At 42.5% G+C, this 20,821-nt stretch overlaps 1 protein-coding gene across 1 annotated transcript in view; it reads right to left on the bottom strand.

Moving 5' to 3' along the window:
* Positions 1 to 20,386, bottom strand: part of ALLC (allantoicase) — a 31,476-nt gene extending 11,090 nt beyond the window's left edge. Inside the window, exons 1-8 of the mRNA XM_024215777.3 lie at positions 20,326 to 20,386; positions 16,763 to 16,891; positions 14,694 to 14,744; positions 8,780 to 8,867; positions 7,147 to 7,272; positions 5,929 to 6,008; positions 3,893 to 4,025; positions 1,352 to 1,507 (exon numbers count right to left, since the gene is read on the bottom strand). Coding sequence (XP_024071545.1) covers positions 1,352 to 1,507; positions 3,893 to 4,025; positions 5,929 to 6,008; positions 7,147 to 7,272; positions 8,780 to 8,867; positions 14,694 to 14,744; positions 16,763 to 16,852 — 724 coding nt within the window. The 5' untranslated portion in view covers positions 16,853 to 16,891; positions 20,326 to 20,386. The remainder of the gene's footprint in view (positions 1 to 1,351; positions 1,508 to 3,892; positions 4,026 to 5,928; positions 6,009 to 7,146; positions 7,273 to 8,779; positions 8,868 to 14,693; positions 14,745 to 16,762; positions 16,892 to 20,325) is intronic.
* Positions 20,387 to 20,821: the final 435 nt, after the last annotated feature.

Below are 20,821 nucleotides of genomic sequence, written 5' to 3'. Positions count from 1 at the left end.
TACTATGTTCAATTCAGTTCTTTGCTTCTGCTGAGACTGCCAGTGGTGGTGGGTTTTGTGATGTGAACATTTCTACACAGGGATATAGATTGAGAGCATCAAAAGAGAGGACAGATCATATCCCCCAAGAGCCACATGTGGAGGAGTGCTCCACCCATGGATCTCCCTTCTTCCACATGGAAGGAAGGCTCTGGCACCTCCAAAGCACCATTTCCTCTCCCTCCCTGACTTTCCAGACCTCCTCTTCACATGATCTGGGGTCTATGTGAGAGAAAGGATGGAATTTGGGAAGGAGCAGACCAATGGTGGAAACCTTACAGCCCCTGCCCTAGCCCAGTAGAATTTCCTTGAAAGAGTTAATACCACCCCAGACTATTCACTATTTTGCATAACACACCCTCCACCATTCCCAGAACACACTGGGGTCCCTGCGAGCCACTTGAGGCCAACAGGGAGTCCCTGGTAGCATGGCTCCAGTGGAGTCTCACTGCCAGGGGGCTAAGGGGTATGGGGAAAGAACATACCAGGGAGTTCAGAACCTCTATATGGATGTATCCTGCTGATTCCAAGATATCGGCCATGTTTGGGGCAGCTTTTCTGTAGTAGAAGGAGTAAAACTGTATTGTCTACATTCTACAGGGGATTCTCCATGAGGAAATCCTTGTGGTCTTCTTTTTAAAAAGTTCCTTCCCAAAGTTTTTGCCACAGGAGAAGATAATCTGGGCTCTGGCTACAGAATGAGCCATCTAATTGTAACAATTTATATTTACTACTGACCAGTGGCCTAGAATTGAAATCCTTGTTTACAGATGGCATTAGAAATCCTGGCCCCTATGGAAGATCTCATCTATCATAAATTAAGTTAACAAAACAAATTTACTGAATTGGTAAGTTCATATAGCTATGTGGGTAGGGCCCAGACCTGCATCTCATGTGAGTTTTGTTTGAGAAAAGACTACAGGACTGAATCATAGTTCAGTAAATTCTACTTTAAACCAACTATCAGAGGGGTAGCCGTGTTAGTCTGGATCTGTGAAAAGCAACAGAGAGTCCTGTGGCACCTTTAAGACTAACAGATGTATTGGAGCATAAGCTTTCGTGGGTGAATACCCACTTCGTCAGACGCATGCATCAGAAAAGCTTATGCCCACGAAAGCTTATGCTCCAATACATCTGTTAGTCTTAAAGGTGCCACAGGACTCTGTTACTTTAAACCAGTTATTGTGACTACTGTGACCAAAGAGGGAGTTTTTGTTAAACTGCATAGGAGAATGATTAACATTGATTCTATGCTGTGAATACAGTTTACTTCCAGTATTTAAAACCAGAAATAGTAATGCCTTTAACTTACCTAGAATATTTCTTGGGTGGCCTAATTGAGCACTGCTAAATCCAACACAAATACCTCCATTCTCCATTGCCACCAAGTCATCCAAGTCATTTGGGCCAGAAGCTGACCAGTCTTTCTGAACAACACCATACACTTTGAAACGTGCAATCCCACCATCTGTCAAAAAAATAAAATTAAAGTGAATGATTTTATCTTTAAGAATGAATAGAACCATGAGGGCCATGCTTATACATATTCAGAAGCAGAGTACAGCACAAATGGCAAATGCAAGATGTACATTCCTTTTAATCTACAGACTTTGGAATGAAAGGAAAGAGCTTGGATTTCAGAGTGGAAGCTGATCACGACACGTTTCCACACAGGTGTTCTGTAGTTTATGATGTCATTAATAAACATCAAGACCAGTAGGATATCCATGCAACACGTCAGTGCACTAATATTCCAAAGTGCAGTAGAATCTGAGAATACTGTCAATCCCTTTAAACCATTGTGTAGAGTTGTAGTTTATAAAATTCACACTGAAAATCAAAGGGCAAAACTGATAGAAACATCAAACAAGTTTTATAACAACACAGTTCTGGAAATATTTGTGCATCCTAGGTATACTCGGGCTTGCCTCAGTGTGATGGGGATGGATTAGGTGATCTCTTGAGATTCCTTCCAGCCTTACATTTCTATGATTGCTCCAAAGTTACTTCTCATGAGCATTTCAGAAATTTGTTAAAAAGCCAAAATATTATTTTAAATTCCAATTGAAGAGTTTTCTACAAAAGAAGCTGCTGTTATACAGTGCATCTTTTATCCAGATGTATACTAATGCATTAGGAAATTTCAATCAGGCAGCTGTCATGACTGGGGATTGGGCAGCCATGCCTAGTGGTCGGAGCAGTCAGCGGCCAGGAACAGCACCAAAGGCAGAGCTAGAGTCAGGAACCAGGAGTCCAAGAGCAAGAGAGGCAGGCCCAATACTACAACTAGCAGTGGCAATAGAATCCACCTTGTTTCACATGCAATTCCTGGAACGCCTCCTGGGCTTAAATAGGGTCCAAAGGGGCCAAAGAGGAAGCTGTCTTTCTGACATGGTACTTCTTGTGATGTTTATCTCCACAGGATCGACACTACGGTGTGCATGGCTGCCGGGCAGTGGTGTATATATTTTTTAAATTGAACTCACAAAAAAACGAATTAAACTCACAAATTTGGAAATCCCAAGATACGCACATAACACAAAGAGGCTTCTCTGGCTGACCTCTGGTCCCTCATCATTGCTGCAAGAAGGCCCCATTCTGACTGGCAATGAGCTTTCCGTTCCCTGCCACCAACTTTTATGTACAGAGCTACTTTTTTTATCTCCCTGTTCTGCTCCACCCTCAGCCAGTTTCTCTCACCTATTCACCCCATACTGCTTCCTGTGCATGCTTCACACACAAATACATAAGTGAGATCAGCATCAGGGAAATGATGTTTCCTACCAGAAACAACAGCTTTAGCCAGGACTGACATTGCTCAGGAGGCCTGGTCTGCACCTCCTTCATCTCAGGTCCTCCTTCCTTCACAGTCTAGTGCTCTGGCCCTGGAAAACTGCCAGACCCCTGAAGGTATAAAACTGCTCAGGACAGGCTAGTCTCCTAAGGACTGAAGTCTATCTCATATAATTAAAATCACCTTTGCATCACTAAATGCAATCCAATTGTCATAGAGAGGATTATGTGCCCAAAATAGATTTCCACTATTTCCCTGTTAGCTGATGTGTTCATTTTGGAACTATTGACTATCTAGCAATTGTCTGAAACCGGGTTGCCTGATCCTGTGACCCAAAGATAAAGAAACCTCAGCACATTTAAGGCAAAAAAGACTCAACCCTAAAATATTAGCATTCATTGCACATTTTGCTGCATTCACTTTGAATTTCACAGGACATTTGCTGGTTCTGAACCCCAAAACATCAAGTGAACTTGATGAGATGTAAATGAAGTCTACTGACTTAGAATCTTGAATCCCATGTGTGGCAGGATGCAGGAACACAATCTAGTCCCCAGTACACAAGGGGCAAACTCCATATGCCCCTTGAACACCTGTGAAAAAGGAAGGGCTGCTGGAGAGAAAGAAGAAGGGAAGAAGAGAAGAGGACAATACCTGGGGGAAGTCAGGGTTCCCTACCCAGACTCTGAAAGTTAGGCTAACCTCTTGGCTGGGAAAAAATCTGTTTGTAATCCTTTTGCTTTTGTTAACTTGTTTGCTTTTTATTTATAAAGATTATGCCCTGCCTATTGTTGTGTCTTGTTTCTGCTTGATCATCCCACTATCCAACCAAAAGCAACAAAAACCTAATCATCATACCAAGTCTTATACCTAGCCCAGCACTTTGCTAGTTACTTTATTTCAAACTAGTTGCTCTCTTCCTGTTCTGATGGCAGCAGTAAGTGGGATTGGATAGAGACAGAACCTGCCAAGGAGTTGTTACATACCATAGTTCAGGAGTCTCTCTCTCTCTCTCTCTCTCTCTCTCTCTGTATATCTATATATATATAAATAAATTACCTGGATAGATATTGAGTCTTATGTGAGTCCATTTCCTCTTACAACTGGAAGAAAAATAATTGTAGCTAGAATCAAGGTATCTTGGTTTCAACTCTTTCATAGGAACCAGAAGAGTCCATTCATCTGACTTCATCTGATAACAAATATTAATTAATTAGTCGTCTGGGTCAACGTGACGGATATTCTTCTTTAGTCCATATGTTTATTAATTAGAATTAGTACAGCTCAGTATGTTCTGATATATTTGAGCCCTTATTTCTCTACCCCATACTTGCTAGAGTTCCTTTATTAATCACCTGTGTTTTACAGGTAGGGTTGGTATTTGCATTCTAAGCCCCAGTGTTCAGCAGTTTATACAGTTCCAAAATAATTACCTTTGAGCTGAACTTTCAAAGAAATTCATCAGTCATCTAAGAAAGTTTGAAATAAACCATCCATTTTTGAGGATTGACCATTCAAATGAAGGTGGGGTTTTCTTTGATTAAATGCGTAGGGAAGTACTTTTTATTTTCCCAATGTTTTATTTACAAATAAATAAATACATGGTGCTAATATAATGTTGAAGCTGAGATTTTCATTGCAAAACAAAAATGAAATATTTCAGAGTAGCAGCCGTGTTAGTCTGTATCCGCAAAAAGAACAGGAGTACTTGTGGCACCTTAGAGACTAACAAATTTATGTGAGCATAAGCTTTCGTGGGCTACAGCCCACTTCTTCGGATGCATATGAAATAAAGAGTTAAGGGACCATATTCTGCTCTCAGTTACATTTGGTGTCAGTCTGAAGTAACTCCATTGGTTTCAGTGGAGTGACTTTTGATTTACACTAGTGTAACTCTAGTATATATTCCTAGAACAACCTTAAATCCATATGCAATGCAATACAGACTTTATGGGTCTGATTCTGCAGTCCTTACTCAGGCAAATATCCCATGGTATTCAAGGGAGGAAGAATGGATAATCTTGTGGTTAGGAGTCAGGAAACTGAATTTTTATTCCCAGCTCTTCCACAGACTTCCTATGTGACCTGTACGTGACAATTTTCAAAAGTGCCTTAAATTTGGGTACCCAGCTTAATATGTTTAAAGTATCTAAAGCAGGGATAGGCAACCTTTGGCACATGGCCCGTCAGAGAAATCCGCTGGCGGGCCGGGACGGTTTGTTTACCTGCAGCATCCGCAGGTTCGGCCAATCGCAGCTCCCACTGACTGCGGTTCGCCATTCCAGGCCAATGGGGGCTGCGGGAAGCGGCGTGGGCTGAGGAATATGCTGGCCACCGCTTCCCGCAGCCCCCATTGGCCTAGAACGGCAAACCGCGGCCAGTGGGAGCTGTGATCAGCCGAACCTGAGGATGCTGCAGGTAAACAAACCGTCCTCACCCACCAGCGGATTTCTCTGATGGACCACTTGCCAAAGGTTGCCGATCCCTGATCTAAGGTCTGACACCTAAAAATTGAGGCATCCAACATGAGGCCACAAGTAAGCAAGATTCATTGGATCAAACTGGAATTAAATGAAGAAAAGCCTTCTACAGGACAACTAAACTGTCACGTCAATTAGATACTTCACATTAATGGCCTGTTTATTTTTTTAAAACATAATAAGTGACTTGAGAACTCTTGAAAGGTGCCAGCCCTGAAAAATGAAGTCCCGTACTCAAGGCAGAGGTACAGCACAGGCATGCAAACTTCTCTAGGCTGTCCTACAGATACGTCTCAACACTGTTTTGGAGATGCCTCCTCTAAGTGTGAAAGAATAATTCAGTTTCCATGCCCACTAAATTGTTGCCTTCTTTGCTAACAGTGCCAAATTAAATGTGCTCGTTAAAGCCATCAGCACAATTGGTATTATGGACACCCACTCACAAGGATCTGGATTCAGATCAACACTGATTCTAATAATAGATCTCTGAAAAGCCATCAGAGTTCAACATTAACGCAGAATCAAATTAGGCCTAATTCCAACTATGATCTAGAAGTAAAAGCTTCTGTATCCCATTAGAATCCCAAGAACCGCCCAGCCTCCAACGGAGTATACCTTCTTGACAGCTTTTAACTCTTCATCTGAAGCTGCAGTTCCTATCCTGTCCCCTCTTGGCCAAACCTCTGGTAAATCCACTGCAGGAGCAATATAAACACATGCATAATCAGTAACTAATGCTACTGAAATATTTTTGTTTTTATACTAAAATATATAGAATGACAGAAGTAGTAAAAGCACTATTTGATCAGCTGAGTAATGCTGTCACAAGAAGCTCATCATTTTGTAGGAATACTTATTTTAGGTGGACCATGCCTATAAAAATATATTATGCTGGAAGTGTATTTGATATATTATTTCTACTAACAAAAATAAGTCATTTAGCTTAATTATTTCAAATTTTTTTGCTTTACAATAGCTCAGATTTTTCTCTTTGAGCTAAATCCTGCCTCATCTTCTCCAGCCCCAGAGTGATCCCTGGCAGTGGAACCACTGCAGTTCTGCTGTACAAAGGGAGAGCTGTATAGAAGACAGTGGAGGAACATAGCAGGGATATGTAATATCAGCGCAGAACGGACGAACTCAAGCAACCACTGTGGCACCAGGCAGGGAAAGGAGGAGATAGAGCCAGGACAAGAAGGGGGAGAAATGATGCTAAAAGATTTGCTCCAGATTTTTCCCATCATTCACTGTGGAAAGGCCATGTCCAGAGTCATGGATACACTTCATTCATTCTAATGGAGTAGTTCTTGAGCCATCTAAAGCTTGGTGGGAAGGGTGGTGAGATTTCTCCTACGGTACATCTGCTTGGCACCCAGCCTGACAACTCAGGCTGGTTTCCTGGACTCTGGATTTAGCCCTTTTTGGAGGATTTTCTTTCCTTAAGAACTAAAAAATGTGTAATTCTCTAAAATGTGTTTTGTTATTAAGCACACACAACACCGTGGGGTAAGTGATGTGAACTTGTGATATAAAACAATGAATGTAACAGCTGTATTCTCCCATCATTCACAGCCTTGGCCACCCAGTGTTTCTGACACTGCACTGCCAGAAGTGCTGTTTTCCCAAGGTGATATTTCCAAGAATTACATCACTCCAACCACTAACTCTGCAATGCCTGAAATTTAACTATTTTATCTACCATAAGAAACAATTTATTGTACTTAACTTTCCCCCATAATAATAAGGCTCTAATATTAGCAATACAATGTAAGGAGCAAATAGCTCTTCCGCTAAGATATCTAGAGACCTGATAGAAATTAATTTATTAGTTACCTTGCGTCAGACATGCTGCTTGAATTGATATACGAGGAGCACAGTTTCCAGCAAAGAAAGATGTGTTTACCTCAAATCCATGGACAATACCTGGTACTCCCAACTGGATAATACACCAATCATGTCCTGAAAGACAGAGGACAAACTGCTTTTCTAACGAGTTTAATATAACACCAGGGAATAAAAGCAGCAATTCACTTCAACAATATTTAGGGGGTACAATCCTGCTTTATAAATATGTTTAAGAAAAGAGCTCAAGCTGTTAACTTTAGATCCAGATACAGTCCTCAATATCACCAAAATTTGGAGGTGTTCAGTTCTATGATTTTGTAAAATCAACTTATGTGTAAAACAATCAAAAAGCTACAACACATTCCAATTAATTTTTGAAGGAATTTGCATGTAATCAAAACCTGAAGAATTCCATAAAGACACTAAGCATACTTGCCAAAACATGAATAGTACCAACTTGATGATTGTTATACTGGCATTTTGAAGAGCATTAGATGTTTGGATTTTAAAAAGCTGTGTGGTTTCCTAAGGCCTTGGACAGAAAATCAAAGGACAAATGGACAACTCTTTAAGAAAGAATTATTCCAAACTTGGCTATCTGGTTGCCTTTTCTCAAAATGTGGCAATGTGCATGTATTTGGGAGAAAAGATGAGCTCAGACCACAGAATTTGGATTCAGATCTGGATTTCAAAACCCAGAATTTTGAGTGTGCTTGTACCAGGGAGTTTGGTTCACACCATTATAAAAATAGAGGACATTTTAAAAATTCAGACAAAGACCTAAGTCTGGATTTTGAATACATCTAAGTTTAGGGGTATTTGGATCTAGCATTTTGGTTTGGATCCATCTCTATTTTGGAGTGAGCAATGGCAGGTTTAGGAGTCTCTCCAAATCACTACAAGTGTATATACAGTACTTGTACTTCAAATAAAAACAAAACACAAAAGAGCAGGTCATGACAACAAAAGCCATCACATAATGTACACTTAAAGCACAAAAAGAACTCAAACTCCCAGGAAGTTTGTAAGCTGTTTCTGGAGCTTTTTCAGTATTGCATTAAACTCATGAATTTATCTACTGGTTAAACTCTTGCCATTCAGTAGGACTGTGCAAAAATTGAAGGTCTGGATTCATATAGATTGGACGAACCCAAGCCAGTCGTTTTAGTCCATGTGGTGGTTCACACTGTGAAAGATTCATTTGGAGTTTCTGGTTCATTCAGTCCCAACAACTCCAAGCTTACCACTCTCAAAACTGGAAGGCTTCATAATGATGTCCAGGGCCGGCTCCAGGCACCAGCCTAGCAAGCAGGTGCCTGGGGCGGCCAATGAAGAGGGGGGCGGCACGTCCAGCCCTTTCGGCGGCAATTTGGCAGCGGGGCTGTCACTCCCTCTGGGAGCAAAGGACCTGCCGCCGAATTGCCACCGTAGAATGAAGCGGCGGTAGAGCTGCCGTCGCGATCGCGGCTTTTTTTTTTTTTTTTTTTTTTGCGCTGCTTGGGGCGGCAAAAATGCTAGAGCCGGCACTGATGATGTCAGTCAATTTCATCTCCTCTTCCCACCTCTTCTGTAAATCCCCTACTGTTACTATTTATTAAGTGACTAATATTAAGTGTATTACCTGGAATCCTTTTCCTCCTTGTCTCCCATCCATCCATCCACTTGCCATAATCAGTAAATTCATCTGGTTTAAAAACTGGACTCTTTTTCTAAAAAATAAATAAGAACAATGGGCCACTTATACCAGTACTACTCCACTAAGCTTAGTGTACTGAGCACAGAATTTTGACCAGCATAGAACATGCAGGTTTCAAGCCACTTGACTGATTTTATTAATAAAGGAGCATATAGGTGTCATTCTAGTCTCTAGAAAAATATCAGATGCATCAAACAATGGATTTATACTGATCTACTCCAGCTGAGAAGCTGGACTTCCATGTTTCAGTTTTTTTCTTTCAGTTACATATGTGGTATCAATCCAGAGTAACCCCACTGATTTCAGTGGGATTTTTGCATGTGTAATGATGGTAGGAACAGTTTGCTAACAGTTTTTGTATTTTAAATGGAAGTATTTGAAATTCATCATAAATTCTACTCAGAGCTAAAATGTATTTTAAAGTTGCTTCCTCAAAAGAGGGGAAGTCACGGGAAGAATGTGTGCAAAGAAAACTAGTTAACCTAACTAGTTTTAAGATGGAGCTTGAAAGGTGTATGAACAGTGTGGAAGCAGAGAAAGAACTGACAGGAAGGGGATGCAATGCATGACAGTTCGTTAGCAAGAGTTAGGCTAACTGTAACCCTAATAACGCGAGATTTGTAGAAGCGAGGAATGTGTGAGGCGAGTGGGAAAGAACTGTGTGAGAAGTTGTTGCGACCTTGTGTAGATAATATGGAATGTAGACTAAGTGTCTACATTAGTGAGCAAAACAAGATATCAGAATAACCTATGTATAAACAAAATGCAGCTGTTGCTCATTATTGTCTGTAACAAAAGGTATAAATGCTTGCTGTAATTGTTTACCTGTTGAGGGACCTGCTTAGCTCTCTCCCTCTATGCAATTGATAGAAAGAAAATAAAGTATCTGATTTGCTGTACCCAAACAAAAAGTGAGAACTCTGTTATTCTCCGACAACAGGATTATATAGCAGGGTTGTCAGCAAATAGAAGGAAACTGGACTCTGCAACATAGGAGGTCCCTTCTACTCTTTAGTTCCTATGTTCCTAAATGTTTGTGCTAAATGTTTGTGATGAAAGGAAATGGTAGTTGAAGCAAGGGGAGAGGGGAAATCCCACTTGATTCACTGAAATAGTTTCCACTGTACTGTAATGCCTGAATTCTGATTGCACCTGAGTACCTCTCAGAAGTTATACAGTAGTAATGAGACAGCAATTGAAATACACCTGTAATCAAGAATGAAAAAGTTTGGTAATCATAATCAAGCCTGTACAAATGTTTCCTTTATCAAAAGTAGCAAGAGCCACCGGTCACAATGAAGATGTCAGAGTGGTAATAGGGGCCACCACCCTTCATTATTACCAACTGGCTCAATGTACAGCTGCCTTACAGTCACTTTGCACAAGTGTAAATGATTTCATAATGGAAAAGACAATGCAGAACCAGATCCTTTGTTTCTGGTTGCCTACAGGCTATAATATTAAGCCTAGTGTTTTGGGGCACGTGACAGGGCTCTATTAGTAGCACCCTGGTCACTGAGGTTGCTCCAGCATTGAGAAGAGTACAGGCTTAATTGAAGCCAATTAATCAATTTCCTTTGGGAATCACTGACACTTGGGTAGCGATTGCTGGGATAATGGGGCAATTGGCTCAGTAATTGGGAGGATATTAGTGGGAGGAACATAGCAATCAGAAGGTGAGCCTGGGCAGAGGAGTGAAGGCTGTGTGGAATCTTCTACTTGCTGTAACCTTGCAGTACCCTGTGATACTTTGTAAGGAAAGAATAAATACACATGTGGTGAAAGTGTGTGGTGTGTTTGTGACTGAGAGACCACACAGGCAGTGCACTACATGGGGGTAGTGACTGAGGTGCCCTGAGACAGGGAGGCATCTGGCCTTTCTTTTATGCTCAAAACAAAAATGCACATGCAAAAATTCCTTCTTTTTCATGTCTAAAACTGGTCAGATGTTTTCTTTTGGAAAATTCTGTTGTGTGGAATTGACGTATTCCTGCGGAATGTGTCCATTCACTCTTAATGTTTGATGGAAGCCAGGCATCTGGTTTCCTGCCACATGCCCACCCACTGCCTGCCTCCCTGGGCTCCCCACCAGCTGCTTGGAAGGTTGCCTGGTAGGATATTGTAGAGCCTAGAGTCCCTCTGGCTCCCTAGGCTGCCCAGCTTCTCAACTGGCAGGCATCCAGCTCACCGCACAGCCAGGGAAGCCAGACAGACAGCACAGTTCCCCAGGATGGCCAGCTTTCCAGGCTCAGGCTCTCCAGCAGCCCACCAAGTGAGATGTTGAAGAGCAAGGTCTCCCAGGCTCACTAGGCTAGCCTGTTCCAGGCTCCCCAGCTCCCAGACTGCTAACGGAGCTGAGTGGTCTGGTAGCCAGTTCTATGGGCTACTCGGAAAGCTTAGTGGCCCACTTCCTGTCTTCCTGGCTCTAAGGGCTACTTGGGGAGCCAATGTCCATCTCCCTGATTAGCTGGCTCCCGTGGTCTATAGGCTACCTGGGGAGCTGGGTGGCCAGGTCCCTGGCCACCAAGTTACCCAGCAGCCCACCTGGCTGACTCCCTAGCAGGCCTGATCTCCAGGCTGCCCAGCTGCCTGGCTAGTCACCTCCCCAGGCTCCCATGGAAGCCGCCAGCCAGGGAACCTGACAGGCAGGCAGCCAGCAAGCCAAAAACTTCCATTTTGGTTCTCCCAAAATTGAATGTTTCTGGAAAATCCTTCCTGCACAAAATTTCAATTTTTTAACATTTTATCCTGCTCTGGTTTAAAAAGAAAAAAAATCAAAAATATACAATCTTTCCTGGGAAGGAATTTCCATTTTTCAGCCAGCTGTATTCATGGTGTTAGCATTTGGCTTGTTCTTGGGGCGTGTTGTGGTTTCATTGTTCATGTGTTTTTTTCTTGGTGCATCCCTCAAGTTCCTCAATCTCTAAGGATATGTCCCCAGCTCGAGGAGACATACCTGCACCAGCTCTGATCGAGCTAGCACACTAAAAACAGAGTGTAGTCATGGTGGTGCAAGTGGTGGGAGGGGCTAGCCACACTAGCATCTCTGACAGGATTGTACTTGGGGGGCTGGGGGGGGCGGGCACTAGCTCCTCATGCTGCTCAAATCTCCACAACTACAATCTATTTTTAGTGCACTAGCTCAGGGGTTTTCAACTTGTGGTCCGTGGATCCCTGGGGGTCTGAAGACTATGTCTAAGGGGTCTGTGATAGGTTGTCGTTACCACAGAACAGTGGTTTTCAACAACCCATGGTCCGCGGATCCTTGGGGGTCCATAGACTATATCTAAGATTTCCAAAGGTGTCCACACCTCCATTCGAAATTTTTTAGGGGTCCGCAAATGAAAAAAAGGTTGAATACCTCTGCAATAGCTTGATCACAGTTGTAGTGGGTATGTGTCCTCAACCTCCCCCTCTCAAAGTGTAGACATACCTTAAGATGCCTGCCTGGATGGCATCTTTAGAGAAAAATCTCCGACCTAGTAATTCTGCTTCTCAGAAGATTTATCATTTAGGATTCACGTTCATCCACCCACCTCCCTCAAAGTTTGAAGGGAAGCCTATTTATTATTATTTATTTGTATTGCACTAGCTCCTATTGTGCTTGGCACTGTACAAACACACAGTAAAAAAGTGCAGACAGTGTTGTCACTGCCCCAGACAACAATCCAGGTTAATGACAAGAGGCAAGAGTTGGACGAAACCAGCTAATGGGTGGGATGCAAAAGGAAGTACTTCACATAATGCACAGTCAACTTGTGGAACACATTGCCAGGGGAAGTTGTAAAGGCCAAAAGTATAATGGGGTTCAAAAAAGAATTAGACATGTTTATGGAGGACAGGTCCATCAATGGCTATTAGCCAAGATATTCAGGGACGCAACCCCATGCTCTGGGTGTCCCTAAATCTCTAACTGCCAGAAGGTGGGACTGGATAACAGGGGATGGATCTCTCAATAATTGCCCTGTTCTGTTCTTTTCCTCGAAGCTTCTGGCACCGGCCACTGTCAGAAGACAGGGTACTGGGCTATATGGACTGTTGATCTGATGCAGCCTGGCCATTCTTATGTTCTCATAATAATGCAAGCATGTTTTTGCATAATCAGTGTACACAATGAGGTTTGCTTCCTGCACAGACATCTTCAGCTGGTGGTGTTTATCTCTACATCTTGATGTGTTTGTATTGTTCTGCATTTCAGAGGCATTAATTTTTCAATGATTGCCTTGATGCTATTTGGTGAACTTTTGCTTCTTGCTAATTTAGGATGTGATTCGAAGGTCCTAGGGATTACAGTTACATTCCACGCACAACACCAAGGGTACCAAGGGTGTATTGTGCTTCTACCCACTCCCACTGCCCTTAGACAACTAAGGAAGTTCTGCCTGTCTCAACTAGGGAGCCGAGAACCGTGCAAAGGGAGAAGCAGAATTACAAGGTAAGTAATTTTCCCATAAAGCCAATGGAAATAGTTTCCAAGTAACGTATACATGAAATTACAGAGATACATTACAAAGATCAGTTGTCATTTAACATTTATATTGTGACAGTGCCTAGAGGCCAACCAGCTCAGATCCATCAATATTGTGCTTGGCACTGTACAAACAAAATAAATGTCAGAAATTAGGGCTTGCAGCCAGAGCCGTCCCTAGGGGATGGCGAATTGGGGTGACCACTCTGGGCCCTGCGCTTTGGGGGGCCCTGCGCTTTGGGGGGCCCTGCGGGGTGGCGCAATTGGCCTGCGCTGCATGGGCAGTAGGTGAACCGCTGGCTGGGGGAGACTACCCTCAGCCCCGCCCCTTCCACCAGAGGGAGAGGGCGCCGGGAGGGAGAGCATGCGGCAGTGCCACTGCAACCTCCCCAGCCCTGGGAAGGCAGGCGGCATGACCCCAACCCTCTGGAGTCCTGCAGCGCCGCCAAAGCAGGGTGGTGGTGGGGTGGGGTGGAGTGTGGGCATGGCCACGCCTGGCTGTTTGGGGAGGCACCGCCTGAAGTAACATCACTTCCGCCCGGGCCCCGCATCCCCCTGGGGACGGTCCTGCTTGCAGCTGAGCCTGGGACTAGCTAACTCCACCTCCTTAGTGAGCAACAGAGGACCCACAACTGAATCACAGTTGGCTGCAGCAGAATCACCTAATTGGCCAAACCTCCCAGTTGGCTGTTGGGATCAGCAGACCTGCTCTTAAGACGAATAGCAGCAGCAGGGCATTGGCTGCTCAAAGGACTTGCCCATGGCTGTGTTGGCTCCTGTCAGGGGTGAAAGTAATATTAAATTCTTACTGGTACGGGGGCCCGGCTCCGGGCCTCCAGAAGGGGCAGGACCTCGGGCAGAAGGGGCGGGGCTGGGGGTCAGCCTCCCCCAGCCAGCCCATCCGAGCTGCCTGGCCCATGCTGCCCAGGGCTCCAGCTGCGATTTAAAAGGGCCCGGGGCTACAGCTGCTGCCGCAGTAGCAGCGGTGGCAGCCGGGAACCCCTGGCCCTTTTAAATTGCTGGTCCCGGGGCAGCTGCCCCTTCCCCCCCGTTGGGGGGGTAGGCCAGTACCAGCTTCTTACCGGTACACTGTACCAGCCCCTACCTGCCCACTTTCACCCCGGTTCCTGTACTTGCTTGTTCTTAGCCCTGCCTCACTCCAAGTAAACCAACTCTGACCCTCTCCTATGATTCCTCACTTCTATCTTTGGCTCGACCCTAGGTTCTGACAGCTGGCTCCCGCTCTAACCACTAAGCATGACTGCCCACGTCCTGGTCTCTGACAGTAAGTTACAGTCCCTGCCTCTGAAGCCTAATATCTTTAACAGTCCATGAAAATCCTCCAAAGTGGTGAATGTCAGCCCACCATACCTTTAAGAGATTCTCTGCAGGAGCAAAAAAGTCATCTGTTGCAAATAAAACCTACACAAATAAAAAATAATAATAATAATTATAAATATATACTATTTTATTTTATTTCCTAGTGATATGTTAAGTTATCCAGTAAAAAGAAAATATTAAGTTGCCTAAAGGCTTATAGACATATACATATAAGACCATATTTTTAAAAAATTGATTTCTTTGTATGCATTTCTCTTTCCAATACTCCAATGAACCTGCATAGATCCCCACTGAATTCAATTCTTTGTTTGAGGATCGGGACCTTACTCTTCTTTCTGCATCTTTGTATGCATTTTTCTTTGCAATACTGTACTCCAATGAACCCACATAGAACCCCATTGAGTTCAATTGTTTGCTTGAGGATCAGGGCCTCACTCGTCTTTCTGCATTTTTATTTACAAAATTTTTACCTACTGCTGTGACATAGGGAAGAGTTTGTTTCATTTTCTTTGTAAATAACTCATGATACGTACACCTGGAAAACCTCCACCTTCTTGAGTGGTTCTTCAGACTAGAAGCATGACATGATGCAGAAAAAACAAGTGGACAAAAAATCTTTTTAATCACAAACCAGGCTATTCTTCCACTGAGGATTCTTACCTCCCCTTAGCTGCAGGACAAGAAGCCCTGCTAATGGAAGTATACTACTGGTACCTCCATCAATGAGATACAATCCCATATTTGTGAATATGTATTTCTGTTTTGTACATACATATGCTAAACTGAACAATCTTAAGGACATGGTTCATTTTACAGCAGAGCACCTTTTTCTTTAACCTTCATCCAGTGTTGAGAAAAAAAGTTACATTAACTATATTGTGGGGGACTTTTGTCCCCCAAATGCATTCAGAAACTAAGAACAATTCTTTAATGTTTTAGGTGAAAAATCTTTATTTAAATAGCAAATTGAAAGAACTAGCTGGAGTCTCATTCAATGGGAGTCTGTATGCAATTTTCACACATCAGCATCAGTGTGGAGTTATCAGCGCATACAAATTCACTGCATTCTCCACATTGCTTGTGGTTCTTACAGTCAGCTGACCTTGGCAAATTTATCAGGTTCGCCGCTCCAGGTCAATGGGGGCTGCGGGAAGCGGCGCGGGCCGAGGGATGTGCTGGGCGCCACTTCCCGCAGCCCCCGTTGGCCTGGAACAGCGAACCACGGACAGTGGGAGCCGCGATCAGCTGAACATGCGGACACGGCAGGTAAACAAACCGGCCAGGCCCGCCAGGGTGCTTACCCTGGCGAGCCACGTGCCAAAGGTTGCCGATCCCTGTCCTAGATTGACAAGGAACAAGAGCCTTCTTTATCTTGGGCAAGTGTGGTGCCAAGCAGGATTGTCACTGACCTAAATGATGAAACTTGAAATGCCAGCAACATCAAGCATGTTGAGGAAAAGAACCATTGGCCACCTATTTGTCTTGCATCTGTAGGAATTACATTCTTGCAAGATGGTCATTGTTATCTATACCACTTTTGTCACTCTACTGGAGAATTATGTGGGGTTTCTTTTTTGTCTCCTTCTACAACCTTGTCATAATGCATCATCAATAGTATTACTACCGTCTTGCCCTTCTTTGGAACACAGGAAGCCAGTATGAGTGACCCAGAAAACCCAAACACTGATGACAATTTTCTCTGTTGCAAAGTGGATGTATCTCACTGGGTATATCTAACTTCTTTCATCAGATAGCTCCAACATAGGTCAACATTTTGTTGACTAGACCTTCAGAATTTGAACACTAGGAAAGACTTTGTGTTCAGATTATAAAACTGCAAATTAAGACTTGTGGGGTCTATTCCTGGCTCTGCCAAAGACTTCCTGTGTGACTTTTGGCAAATCCCTTAATTTCTCTGTGTCTCAGTTTTCCCATCTTTAAAACGTGGATAATAATACTTAGCACGCAGGAATGTTGAGAGGCGTAATTCATTGGTGTCTGCAAAACACTTTTAGATCCTCAGTAGGAAATAGCTGTAGAAATGTCAAGTATAATCTGCACTAAAAGCACAGTTTGTTTTTTGAACTGCATACATTTACCTTTCCTCCTACAGCTTCACACGCCAAGTCATTCAGATGTAGAAAGTCAGGTAAAACTTGAGTTTTTTCTCCTTTGAGATGAGCAGCCATCTTTCCTCTAAAAGCAGAAGTAAAGTATTCTATTCAATTCTAAGAAGAAACAAGAGAAATTAAAAGGAGCATGTTCAGCATAACTTGTCATTTCACGAATTCTGTCCTGGCTTCTCAGCAGTCAGAGAAAACTTGGACTCCAGGAATGGGTTATTTACTTGTTGGAAGAAAAATAACTGCACTTACATTCAGGATACGCTTTTACCATTTCTATTGATTTATAATATGCATCTATCTGAGATAAACAAAAATATGATTAGGTGTGAGAGTTAAACCAAATGTTAATAAATAAAAAGTCCACATATTTTCCAAAGCTGTAAATAGTAGATTCTTAATTTACCTTCTTGCATCACAATATCAAAGTTCACCTTCTATTAATTATCACCAACATCATTTTTATTATTAACAGTAATACCCAGAGGCACCAATCAGGAGGGGCTGCATTGTGTTAGATGCTGTAAAAACAAACAAGATCCCTTCCCTGGAAAGTTTATAATCCCAACTATAAGTATTAAATGATAGGATTTAAATTAGCTGTTACCACTCAAGAAAGAGATCTTGGAGTCATTGTGGATAGCTCTTTGAAAAAGCGAACAAAATGTTGAGAATCATTAAGAAAGGGATAGATAATAAGACAGAAAATATATTGCCTCTATATAAATCCATAGTATGCCCACATCTTGAATACTGTGTGCAGATGTGGTCACCCCATCTCAAAAAAGATATATTAGAATTGGAAAAGGTTCAGAAAAGGGCTACAAAAATGATTAGGGGTATGGAACTGCTTCTGTATGAGGAGAGATTAACAAAACTGGGACTTTTCAGCTAGGAAAAGAGACTACTAAACGGGGATATGATTGAGGTCTATAAAATCATGACTGGTGTGGAGAAAGTAAATAAGGAAATGCTATTTACTCCTTCTCATAACACAAGAACTAGGGGTCACCAAATGAAATTAATAGGCAGCAAGTTTAAAACAAACAAAAGGAAGTATTTCTTCACACAACACACAGTCAATGCGTGGAACTCTTTGCCAGAGGATGTTGTGAAGGCGAAGACTGTAACAGGGTTCAAAAAAGAACTAGATAAATTCATGGAGGATAGGTCCACCAATGGCTATTAGCTAGGATGGGCAGGGATGGTGTCCATAGCCTCTGTTTGCCATTCCCTGAGTGACAGGGAATGGATCATTTGATGATTACCTGTTCATTCCCTCCGGGAAACCCTAATCATTTTTGTTGCCGGCCTGCCCTCCTCCAGGGTGAATCCCCTTGTCATTCAGATGCAAGGAAATATACATCTAGTGTGGGTGACTCTAGTCCAAGGTTGGAACCCTCCCTTGGTCTGTAGATAAACAGTATACCAACAATCATATTAGAATAATTACTGTATCCCAGACCACTGTCTAGGGGCCAGGTGGCATGGTCTGCCAATGGTTCCTGTGTCAGGAGGTATACGCACATACTCCTTGTGCAGATACTTCATGCTCCTGCCAGCTTGGGGAGGGGAACTAAATGTAGGGCCACCCTTGTTTCCTCATAGCTTCTCCCTGTGTTTATGTTCTTGTCTAACTATGAGCTCTTCAGGTCAGGGACTCCATCTCTAGTTGATCTGTAAAGCACCAGGCACCTCTGCTGTACTGTAATCCTAGTAGTAATAAATATGCTGCCCCTGAAGAACATTGGCACCTACTTGGGTGACATTTCTGCAGTGAGCCTGCAATAATGAGAAATGACCCATTTCATTTGGTTACAGAAACAGTATTTGCTGTTTTCAAATTTACAGCAGAATGGGATAGCACAGAAAGGTAGGAAGGAGGAGGACAGTAAGAGGAGTGTACAAAACCCTGAAGGCTTCATTCTAGGTTGCCCTCAGAACTCAAAAGTGGTTTGCCACCAGAGCACTGACAAGGACCCTAAGAAGCAAACCCTCCCATCTCCTCCACAGCTGAGGAGACACCTGGCTGATGCAGAGTTGATGTGATTCTACTGGATAAAGGGGCAAGATTTATGGAGCCTGTGCAAGAGGTTTGCACCTGTGTTCAGTGTAGATATCAGCTATGCAGTAGCTCCCTGGAAGTGATTATAGCATAGGGTTTGGGAACTGGGAAAGAAGAGGAGCCTGTAGTCCAGAATTTTCAGATTCATCACTTATTCTCTTCAGTGCTTCGGGATGCAATTGCTGTGGTGCTATTGTAGCTCTGAGACTACAGCTCAGAGCTGTGGAGCAGTTCTGCTGTTCCTCCACAAGATGGGAGGAGATTATCTTGTTCCCACCCCCAGGACCTGAAAGGAGAGGATTCTGTCCTCACCCCATCATGACACACCCTTAAGCAAAGTTCTGCTATTATAATTTACCACGTGTTGCCCTCAACAGTATTTCCATTATGCCTACTAAATATGATTTTTTTCTCCATAATGGTTGGTTATTTTATGCTTTCTTTATAATCTGATTGAGTTATCTCATTAATGTTTTCCAACTGTAATTAGAGCAATCAGCAGCCAGTTGATGTATTTAACTTCTTCCATTTTACTACATTCTGCCACCAAGAGGCTACACTACAGGTTCCTATTGTTAAACATGCATTTACTGAACAACTCTGGCAATCAAAACCTTACTATACAGTGGATACTTTACTTTTTAGAGAAAAGTGATCCCTTCAGTACTCTTTGTATGTCTTGTATTGAGCAAATGGCACTGTCCATTATTAGAAATGAATTCCATGAAGTTACACTGACACTGATCAGGATTATGGAAAAAATATCAAAAATTTGGTGCAGTGTCTCTTGGGAAAGCTCATAGAATTTCTAATATTGCTATATTCTTCAGTATTTCTGTTATCAAAAAAGGGACCTCTTTCATTTTACACTCAAATTTACAGCTGTCACATTGCTACCATAAAAATATTAAGAGAGATATTTTCAATAACAGCCTCTACTTTGGCACCTGCAATTGATTGTTGGTGCTGTGCAATTTTATAGTCACATTTGATTGTGGATAAACACTTCAGGGTTTAACTATCTGATCTGCAGGTACAACTAACAGTTCCAATTAGGAAGTTTGAGGTCTGAATTCTATGATTTGTGTCTGTAATCAATTGCAGACACAAGATGAAAGGTCAGGGTAAGGCCTTTATGTTTCATAACTGGTATTTTCTAAAACCATATCTCTTCAGATCTCAAGGGAAAAATTATAGTTTTCTTGTGCTGAAGAATTTCATAATTCAGATACCATTTAGGTTTTTAAATGGACACATCATTGTCTGATCTAAGCATGCCATCACAAATAAATTAGACAACCCAAAAGTTATTAAACATTGTTTGAGAGGATACCTTAGAAGGTACTTTACTTTGGAAAACAAATACTTAAATTCTTATAAAGATGCATTCCATCTGAAATATCCTTATACTCCCATGCAATGTAAATAACCTATCAAAAAATAAAATGTATCAGCAATGGCTTTTTCATGTTACCTTATGATTTGTTCCACTCCCGTGTCTGCTAAAGAAATAAGAAATTTTTAAGAGGTCAAAGTCTTTAAATGTTTGTCTACAGCCCAAAGTAAGCATAGCAATGCAACTGATCAGTAAACAGCCACTGGACTTATTGATTCTGAAAAGCAAAGATTAACAGCTCATCTTTCCTTGTTTTAGACCGATATAAATATTTTTCTGTGCAGTTCTTTTTGGAGCTTAAACATGTACAGCCACAGCTTATTTATATCTTGACTTGTGCAGCATATTTCATGGTCAGCCTAACTGATTTAAGGAGGGATTTAGCTCAGGGCACATTTTCTTGGCTGCACTTGGCTGCTTTGCATCATGCCACAAGCATAAAGCAGCCCTAAAGCTGGCATAACCAGCCACAGGAGGATTACCTCTTTGTCCTGTGATCTTCCCTCGGTACAGAGCCAGCATACTGGCTGCTATGCCACACACACTGGTTGTTGGCACAGGAGATGTGACTAGG

This window comes from Terrapene carolina, unplaced genomic scaffold, assembly GCF_002925995.2.
Source record: "Terrapene carolina triunguis isolate 2854851 unplaced genomic scaffold, T_m_triunguis-2.0 Scaffold42, whole genome shotgun sequence".
Lineage (NCBI taxonomy): Eukaryota > Metazoa > Chordata > Testudines > Emydidae > Terrapene > Terrapene triunguis.
This window is presented reverse-complemented; position numbering and strand designations above follow the sequence as displayed.